The 10,029-nt window shown below is 56.6% G+C and overlaps 1 protein-coding gene across 34 annotated transcripts in view; it reads right to left on the reverse strand.

Annotated features, from left to right (window-relative positions):
• EPS15L1 (epidermal growth factor receptor pathway substrate 15 like 1) overlaps positions 1-10,029 on the reverse strand; it is a 101,028-nt gene that overhangs the window by 12,566 nt on the left and 78,433 nt on the right. For 15 of the 34 annotated variants that reach the window (XR_014262020.1, XM_082456211.1, XM_082456208.1 and 12 more), the window contains 2 exons: positions 8,992-9,124; positions 6,543-6,590 (listed from right to left, as the gene is read on the reverse strand). The exons of 8 other annotated variants lie outside the window; for them this stretch is intronic. Coding sequence is in view for 22 of the 26 variants with exons in the window: in XM_082456211.1 (XP_082312337.1) it covers positions 6,543-6,590; positions 8,992-9,124 (181 nt within the window). In the remaining 4 variants the exon portion in view is untranslated. Of the gene's footprint in view, positions 1-6,542; positions 6,591-8,989; positions 9,125-10,029 lie in introns of those variants that run through there. 11 more of the 34 variants (XR_014262018.1, XR_014262019.1, XM_082456230.1 and 8 more) reach the window with 4 other exon arrangements.

The following is a 10,029-nucleotide window of genomic DNA, read 5'->3' on the forward strand; positions in this document are numbered from 1 at the left end:
ATTTTGGTATAAAGCTAACCAGGATGATACCTGGCCTGTCATTCCTAGACACCTGCCCAGGGACGGGAGCCCCGAGCGTAGGGGAGGCTGTGACTGCAGACAACCAAATGAAGAGCCCCTGGGGGCTGGAAGCTGCTGCCGCGACCCCCAGAGAGACTCTCCGTCACTCAGAGGAGTCTTCATGGCCAGGGGGAGGAACGCAAGGTTGAGGATAGGACAGAATAAGGCTTATTTCAAACCGCAGCAGTTTCAGCAGCTACCCCAGCGGTGCACCGAAACCGCACACAGGACGGCCTTGAGCAAAAACAATATGAACCCGATGGTTTACCACGGTGTGTGCTGTTAAAAAAAACCTCGGTGGCCGGCCCCACCCTGGTAGCAATGTCTTTTATTCTCCTACTTCTGAACTTTCCGAGGCCAGGCCCCCGGCAACCCAGCAGTGGTGAAGCCCGCGCCAACCCTCCCTCCTCGCCTCTCGGGAAGCTCTCTGCCGGGAGGGTCCCTGCAGCGGCGGCGAGTGGAGAGAATGATGGAACACAAATCCCCCTCAACATACAAATGTGAACACTGAAAGAAGACAGGTTCTCTTGCTTGAAATTCTTTACTTAGAAGAAAAGTAAGAGGTTTGGGTGACTTGGGAGGGTCTCAATAAATCGGATGAATGAAAATATCAAAAATAGACATGAGTCTATGTTTTCATCCCAACCAGATACTTGCTGCGTTCTATTTATAAGATTGAGGGCTGCAGTTGGAAAATGCAGTTCTGTAGATGAGACTTAAATACAAAAACAACAAAACACAAAAATAAAAAACAAAGATTTGTGGTCAGGACAGCTGCCCCACCTGAGCTACTACCCTTCACAACACAGGACGTTCCCAAACTGCCATTCGTTGCAACACGGGACGTCCACACAACTGTCACTCGTCCTACACTACAGGGGACGCCTACACAACGGTCACTCGTCCTACACTACAGGGGACGCCTACACAACGGTCACTCGTCCTACACTACAGGGGACGCCTACACAACTGTCACTCGTCCTACACTACAGGGGACGCCTACACAACTGTCACTCTTCCTACACTACAGGGGATGCCTACACAACTGTCACTCGTCCTATACTACAGGGGACGGCTACACAACTGTCACTTGTCCTATACTACAGGGGACGCCTACACAACTGTCACTCTTCCTACACTACAGGGGATGCCTACACAACTGTCACTCGTCCTATACTACAGGGGACGGCTACACAACTGTCACTTGTCCTATACTACAGGGGACGCCTACACAACTGTCACTCGTCCTATACTACAGGGGACGCCTACACAACTGTCACTCGTTCTATACTACAGGGGACGCCTACACAACCACCAGGCTTCTGAGAGTCATACTACACTGGAGAGCTGTGGCTGGGAGGAGGCACTCCTTGTCACCTTGGCTCCTCCCTTCCTGCCCCCTTAAACCCACCAAAAAAGCTTAACTGGGGGGAGAGAGAAAGCAGGCTGTCCGGAGCACAACCTTTCACATCCATAATCACTTGGGAACTTTTTACTGAAGAAGATCGCTTTTCACCAACACACGTGAAAAACACACATCCCCCTATGGCGGGATGGGGCGGGCGAGCGAGGAGAGCTAATTTCTCAGGACGTGACCCCTAGGGCCACCCTAGTGGCTTGCTAGCGAGGAGTCCTGCAGACACCAGCCCCACTCGCTCTGGCTGATGCACACGCGAGGAGAAGGCAAGCCCGGCAGATCAAAGCCGTGCCAAGCAGCACAGCGCCGGCAGATAAAATCTGAGGTCCCCACCATCACAGCCTTGAGATTTTCCACTAAAAATATTTACCGAATTTTAAGAAAAATCTGCTTAATGCATTGAAGGGAACAGGATGAGGTTTGGTTCTGAATTGTTGAGAAAAGCTGAACAAATATTTACTATTATCCACCAGGTGCCCCCTGAACTGATGCGCTTCTCATTCTCTGTGAGGTGCCTGGGGCAGTCAAGGGTGAGGAGCCCACTGGATGTGGGGTCTTCGCACTGTCAGAAGGAAAAGGAGAGAAGAAGGAAAGCAGCCACACTTTTGGGGTCCGCAAAAGACAAATATCCTTTGGACTGAAAAATACAATTTTCAAGGTTTCCACGAAAAGCTCCTAAGACATTCATGAGAAACCTGACAGGGGCTACTTTAGTTCTGCAGCAAAAACGGGGAGGGGGTACATGACATATAAACGAATTTACAAATCACAAATCAGTCTTCGCAACTAAAATAATGCAGACTGGCAGGTCTCACAGCTCTGCTTTTTGAAAAATCATATTTGTTCTTTGATTTGAGCCTGCAACACACTCTGCTGAATCAGCCCTGTGTGCTGGCCTGCCTCGTCCCTCTGAGGGGCCTAGGGTGCCTTGCGGGGGACAAGGGAGATGTTAGCTACAGCCTGGTGGGGAGAGCCCTGGGGCCGCGGTGGCCCAGGCTTTGTTCCTCCCTATAAAGCAGTGCCAATGCTGCCAGAACGCCACCACTGCACGGGCAGAGAGGCGCCGTGCCCACATTTAACAAAATCCCCAGGGTGCCATACGGCGGGTCTGGAAGCCAGTTTGAAGGCACTTGTGCACTGGAGTTGGGGGGCAGAGCCCACCCGGAGCCCCCTCCCGTTGTAGGGGCCGCACGAAAGGAGCCAAGAGAGCCTGCAGTAGATGGGGGACCCGCCCACTCTCACTCCCTTTACAGCCAGTTCCCACCACCCACTCAGATACACATATGTGCTGTTTTTCAATTGACAATGGCGGTGGCGGGGGGTTGACTCAGTGCTCTGAACGTGAGAGATGGAGAGATGAGGGACCACATTCATCCCATCGGAACAGCAAGGGCTGCACAGGGAACATCTTCCTGGGCCCCCTCACCTTGCTGTAGGTGGAACCAAGGGGCTGCGGGAGGCCTGGGGGCAGGTACACGAGGCACCCCCGGCGGCCGGGGGGGGGCCGGGGTCACGGTGGCAGCTGCTGTCTGTTCACACGGATGCACAGACATCAGAGAGGGGAGTCCAGGCTCTCTGGGCCTGCACCCCAACACGAGGCCCTGCTATACCCCGCCACCAGAGCCCAGCTGGCTGAGCCCTGACTCCTCTGCTCCAGAACCCCAAGCCTGGGCACTTGCACCCCGCTGAACGACAGGCAACAAGAGCGTCACTCAACTCCCACTCAATCCACCGCTCGATTCCGGGTGCAGGAGGGTGGGCGTGTGCTAAGGTAGGCAAATGCTTCTATTTTCGAACTCTGCCACCTTTGCAGAACAGAAATTCACCCCAAAGAGCAAGTCATCTCCAGGCGTTCTACAGGTTAAGAGGCTGAGAGGACAATGACTTTTCTCCCTCTGCTGGGAGCCGGCTCTCGAGCACACGCTGTCAGGGGTCCCGCCCAGCCCTGGCACAGAAGCTGCCGGCGGGCAGGCGGTGGCCCGCGGGAAAGGAAGACTCCGCCAGGCTGGGCGCCTGAGGCTCCCCTGGAGCACCCCAACCCTGGCTGGCAACTGCCACAATTTTCCAGGCTCCTCGAGCTGGCAGCGAGCTGCTTTTGTCCCATTCTAGAACTTCACAGGTACCCACCAAACTATCTCTCTGAAATCATCGTGGGAACGGAATTAAAGTAGTTAAGCTCAAGGCTAAGGTGCTAACCGCACGGCTCAACTGGAGAAGCCATTTTAAGAGTGGATCCTGTGCAATAAACAAGCGGACAGAACCCACACGGGCCAAGGAGGACCACCCTGGTTTCACCCCCAGCCTGGCATCTCAGAGCCGAGCACACACCTGGGCTGGCGCCACGGACGAACCCGGGGCGACCTCCCTGACCGAGTCCTGTGTGGCAGCTCCCGGGATGGTCAAGCGGACCACCGAGCCAGCGGGCTGGCCCAAGAGTGGGAGGCACCCAGAAAACCACCCGAGAGAAAGACCCCGCAGCCAGTCAGTCACAGCTGTGGGGGGGGACTCATGTTCTAGGCGAGAAATGATTACTTATCTATTTACTTTTTGAGAATCACTTGAACCAAATAGGACCCCGGTTAAACGGTATTCCGTTGTCCTGTGTGTGTTGGAAGAATTATGGGAAGGGGAAGAGGGGCAGAAGGACATCACCAGTGTGTGCGCAGTTTTATCCTGAAGGTGAAAAGGTTATTAGCAGTAATAATAATTAAATTGGGGAAAGGTTAAAGGTGACTGGCTGGTTAGCGGTGAAGGCACGCTAGCTGGTGTCACCCAGGCGCTGCAGGAACCGCAACGCGGGGCTGCACTTGCAGGAAGTGGCAAGGGTGGGGCCCGGGGCACAGGATCCCGCTATCTGTCGCCGCAGGCGCGAGGCCCAATCACTGACACCCACACAGCCATTTCCTGCACTTAAAAAAAAAATCTGTTTCTCCCTTTGCAAATCAACAACTTTTACCTAGAAACTCTTTGGCGGTGAGTTCTGACTGATCTCGATCTCCGGTCCGTTGCAGAAAGCACACCGCTGTTTACCTGGGGGAGGTGTGCCAGCGCTAACTCTAACTGACAGGTTTCGGCGGCTGCCAGAACGGTCTGTTTTGCATCTGCCTAGAAGAAACCAATTCTCTCTACCCCAAACAGACACCTGCTGGTCATTTCGTACCTTGAGAGACCTTTCTAGAAAAGACCTCCAGGCACAGAGAACTCAGCGCTGACGCCAAAGCTCCGTGCACATGCCGCAGAGGGTGATTCTTGACAGTCCCCAAAGGTCCACTTTCTGGCTTGGGTCAGAGCAGATGGCCAGCCGCAGGCTGCGCCAGTCACACGCCTATGACACCAGAACTCTTTCCCAGAGAACCCTGGTGAGGGTCCCAGTTGGTGGGATCCCCACCGTGACTGCACAGGCTGATGCTTATATACGTTTGTTTGTCGCATGTCAATTAGTCTTCAATCAAGCTTAAAAACACAAACAAAAAACCAGCTCCCACAGAATGTAAAAACTGCAGCCGCTGGTGCACAAGAGATGGCACCCCAAAAACCAGGAGTAACTCAGACCCAAACGTGCATTTGGTCCCACGAGTGACGACAGCTGAGCTTCGCCAGAGAGGACCCTGGAGACCTCTTTGAAGTTCAACTACCCACGCTCTGACTTTTTTTCAACTGCAAAGATTTCTGCTAAACTGCAACCTCATGGGGGAAAAGGATCCCTTGATAAATCCCTGTACGCATATGTCCACCTCAGGCCCAGCCTCTGTCTTTCCCGGAAAAGGAGCCAGGGAAGGAGGACCCCGAGTCCTGGTCTCTGTACCCTGGGGATGGGTTGGGGGATGCACACCATGCCCATCATGGTAATCACTGTGCAAGGCACTTACCAGAGAGGCCACATGCTAGGCCAGAGTTGGTCCCATGTTCAGGCAGGGAAACTGAGGTTCGGCAAGCTTAAGACACTTGCCCAGAGCCCCTCAGGGAAATGGAAGCGGCTGGAACGTGAAACCATCCTGATCACACAGCCTCTCGGGATTCTAGTGGGACAGGTGGCCCAGATGCTGGAGGGATATGCCATCAGATTCGCCTGTCCTGGCCTCACACATCGGAGCTGACTCTAGGCGCAAAGACCTGGCAGGGTTCTAGAAACCTCTGGGTCCCCTGCAGACAAGCCTCAAGTGGGAATGTGGCCAATCAGACCCATTTCACACGCGGGGCGGAGAGGGTTACAGAAGAGCCCATTCCTTCCTCTTGGTTTTTGGAGTGTAGGTATGAAGCTGTGTGTGTGGTTTGTGAGAAAAACCATTATCACCCAGCAGGCTGGATTGTCCACTCGCCTACCTTTGCGGGATCACAGCTCAACCGCCAGGGCCACACGTCCCCGGGAGCAGGGTACCTGCCTCATCTTCTCCCGGCTCAGCCGCCTGGGACCAACACTCCCCCATGTGTCAGGATGGCCCTTGAGTGTGACCGCCCGGCGTTCCCAGGTGAAGGTGGCCACTGCCACATGCTGGCCACGCGGCCCCTCGAAGCGGGAAAAGGCTGGGTCAGCAAGACGAGCAGAAAAGCACATTCCATCCCCTCCCTTGCAAACTGCTGGACTTTGTTTTCTTACAAAAACAACGACAACAACACTTGGACATCGTCTTGGTTGCTTCTCATCTTTAGCAGCCAAGAAAACAAGAGCCAGGCCTGACGCTTTCATAACAACCGTTCTGAGTGGGACTTCCTCCAACTCTCGTCTGCTGACCTGTCTTGCTAAGAACCGGATGGATAACTGCCAGGCGGCTCCGGTTTAAATGGCCTTGCTCCTTGCGGCCTGGATCGGGGAGGGGAGAGCAGTGCACACAGCTGGGCTCCAATTCCCTCAATCAGGGAAGCAGCGTGGGTGGACACCTTCCTGCGCATCCCTCAAAGAGCCAAATGCCCCCCACCCACCAACATGCACCTGCTGGGCCAGGTGTCCCTCGCAGGTACATCGGCACAGCCAGCAATCTCCAGGTTGTTAGAGGTTAGTATGAAATCACAGCAGAAACACCACTGGAAGTGCTCCAGTGGCACCCACCACACAGTGTGTACCTACCACCCAGCAGTGTGTACAACGCAGGGATTTCCTGTTCAGCCACTGCTTCTAGGTAAGAGAATCAGATGAGAGACATTTAGGCCTCTACACGGACACATCGTGGGTGCTCACAGATTAAGCACTGCACACAAGCTGACTATTGTCCAGAGCACCCGAACCTCACAGCTTGATTCTCATTACAGCTGTCTATGGGGGTGGGAGGCTGGCAGGGGTGGCCCTGCTACCACCTTGCTGCGTGACCTTGGGCCACACGTGACCTCTCTCACTTCCCTTTCCAGTTCCGGTAAGAGGGCATCATGGTGCCTGCCCTGTCTTTGCGGGTCTTGCTAGAATCTGGCAAGCTAACAGTCATGCACGTGCACCTTGAGGGCTGTGATGTGAAGAGGATATTCGGGGCACCCGGCACCTAGCAGGCTGTGGCACAGCAAGGTTGCGGCAGCCCAAAGCCACGAGCAAAGGCAGCCTGAGACCCCCGGGATACAGGCCCAAACCTCCCCAAACGTGGACAGCACTCTAAAAAGCCCGAGCCCTGAAGTCAGCTCCAAGGAGGTGAGCCGTGCCTCTGGCGGGCTCTGCTTTCTAAGTCCACGGCACACTGAAAACAGAAGCCAAGGCGGGGTGGAGAGGCCCGCAGAGGGAGACACAAGGGGAGGTGACAGCGGAGGGCAAGTTCAAAAGCACCTAGCATTGGTTCAGGGAAGGGGAGGAGGCTGAGATGAAGTGTTTCCAAGAAACCCCGAGAATGAAGCTCTGTGCCTGCCACAGCCAGTGAGAAGAGCAGCTCCCCCACGAGGCCCGACAGATGCGGAGCTGCTGGGTGTGTGGGCACTCGTGTGTGTGTACTTTCACGTGTGCAGTGTGCATGCAGGTGTATGCAAGCACTGTGAGAGCGTGTGCACGAGTGCAGAGTGTGACTGCGTGTGCACGTGTGTGCAGGCGTGCTGTGGCTCCCATCTTTCAGGCGGAGTGAGAAGGCCCGATGTCATTCCATCAGGAGACCGTCAGGGGTTCCCTAAGGGCCACTGCCTCTCACAGACACGAGGGAGTTCCTTTGTTGCTTCGCTTTTCTCCCTCGTTTCACGATAAACGCCTTTGCCGCGGGGCTCACAGAAGGGATCTCTTTATGTGTTTGTTCCCGCTCACAGTTCACAGGAAACCTGTCATAAATCCACCCCGCCTGTTGGCCGTGCTTTCTCTCATGACCCATCCACAAGGAGGCCAAACCGGGCACTGCGGGCCGAGTTCTTGTCCTCCTGAGAGAAAGCCCTGGCCAGCCCAGGTGACAGAAGGGGAGAGGCAGCGTTTTTAAATAGCTTCCCCTCTGTTTGGCTCCAGTGGCAGGTGTAGGAAGACTGGCCAGCCTTGGACTGATGACCCCTTGAAACTAGAGAGCTTGGGGGCCTGCACCGATGACCACAAGGTGCCAAGGCGAGTCCCCGGGGCAGACTGATGGGGAAGGGCGAGCTCAGGCGGGAAGGAGAGCACCGCCCTCCGACAGAAAGGACCGGGGAAAGGAAGGCTGTGGAACAGAAGGCGTGACCGAGGGAGCGTGTGGTTCTCCTGTGGCCACCCAGAAGTCTAAGGACAACACAGGTGACTTTGCTGGGAGATGAGCGCGAACGATGAAGAGGGGACAGGTGAATGGACTGGGAAATTGCAGTGAACCCCTCTGCTGCTTGGAGCAATAGCTTTCTGCTTTTGAGGCTGGAAACCTGGCCTGTCGGCCTAGCGCCATCACGTAAGAGAGGTCCCCTGCATGAGCTGACGGTCCTCAGCATCCTCAGGGGGACATGCCAGGCTCACTCCTGAGAGAAAGCAGCCACACCACCGCAGCCAGGAGAGGTAGAGTCTACAGGAAACCCCTTGCTCGGGGCCATCCGCCTAAATGCTGGGGCCGGAGCAGAGGAGAAGGGAGCCCCGAGCCATCCTGCCTCCTCTCACATCAAACATGGCCAAGGAAGACCCCCACCCCCCCCTCCCCAAGTTCTTAACCAGTTTTGAGGCACTGAATTGAGGCGGGGGCCTCAGCCACTGCTGCTGCCGTCCCCACCCCTGGGCCCTCCCTGAGCCAACCTGGGAAAGAGCTCGGGTCGGGTGGGGAGGCCGGAGGGGCCACGACTACATGCTGAAGCGCAGGCCATGTGGAAGCTCTTCCGACCGCAAGGAGGGCTCTGAGCTCTTGGCCTTCCAGAGACCACCCTGGAGCCCCACACAGAGCCCGGAGCCAAGGGGCCCAGAGGACGAGGCGAGGGCAGGTGGGGCGGGAAGCATGTCCCAGGCACACAGTGTGTGCGGACCCAGGCGACGGGGCGGAGGGGAGACCCTCCTGCTCTGAGTGCAGGCCCTGCAGCGTCTGCTCTACTCTGGGCTGGTGAAAGGAGGGGCCCTCAGTGCCCCCGCCGTCTGGCGACGGTGGGCGGGTGGCTGTGAGAGAAGAAAGCGTACTGACCGCTGGGCGGTTTAGGCCGCGGAGGAGCAGGTTTCTTCGGAGGCAGAGCGGGAGTGTCCTGTTTACTTTTAAAGGGGTCATCTGAGAATCCTGCCCCTCCAAAGGAGGAGGTGAAAGGGCCAGAAGTTGGGGGCTGTAAGAGAGGACACGAAAGAGAGGCAGAAAGAATCATTAACACGGAGGCAGCGGATGCCCACCGAGCCCTCCGGGCTGCACAGCACGGCCGCCACTCGGACCCCGGGTCTCTCACAAGCCCCCCCCACTTTCCTCCACCCTCAACAGCCGGGGTCCTCGGGCCTGTGAGGAGCCGCCAGCGAACACACAGAGCAGGCGAGAGTAGCCCGGTGTCTCGACGGGCTTCTGTCATGGGGTGGGGGCAGGGTGCTTCCTGCCACCCACTGGGGGATACCAGGTCTCTCCTGACCCCAGGGTCCCCTGGGCTTCCTGCTCATACTTCAGAGATGCGCCCAGCCTCTCTCCCTTCAGTCAGAACGGCACCAGACCCTCTGTGTGCCCGCGGGCTGCCAGACCCAGTGGCTCAGGTCAGAGCCCACCGCAGCCCCGTCGGCACAACCATCGCTGCCTCCATTGGGCTCTTATCACCACTGGCCTGGACCCTCCACCAGCCTCCTCCTGCTCCCACCCACCTCCACATCTACCATCTCAAACCCAAAAGGGACCACGCCAACCGGCAACAGAGAGATGCCTGGATAGATGGGTGGGCAGGTGGGTAGATGGGTAGGTACAGCTGCCAGGCAGGCAGGGAGGTAGGTAGATGGGGGGTAGGTAGTAGCACTGAACAGCCCTGAAGCTTGAAGGTAACCTCCAAGCACTCCTCAAGTCACGCAGGGCCTCCCTCACAGCCCCTCACCACCCTACCCCCCTGCCACTGCCCAGTGCTTTAGCTTCCTCCCTGCAGTTGCCCCAACCCTCTCCTGGCCAGTTCCCCAGTGCCTGGAACCCCCTTGTGCCCCATCCCGAGGCCTCCATACATACAGGGTCCCCAACTGGGGGCTCAGCCCACCCCGTCCGCCTCAA

Source organism: Balaenoptera physalus, assembly GCF_965194825.1.
Source record: "Balaenoptera physalus genome assembly, chromosome: 3".
NCBI classification, from domain to species: Eukaryota; Metazoa; Chordata; class Mammalia; order Artiodactyla; family Balaenopteridae; genus Balaenoptera; species Balaenoptera physalus.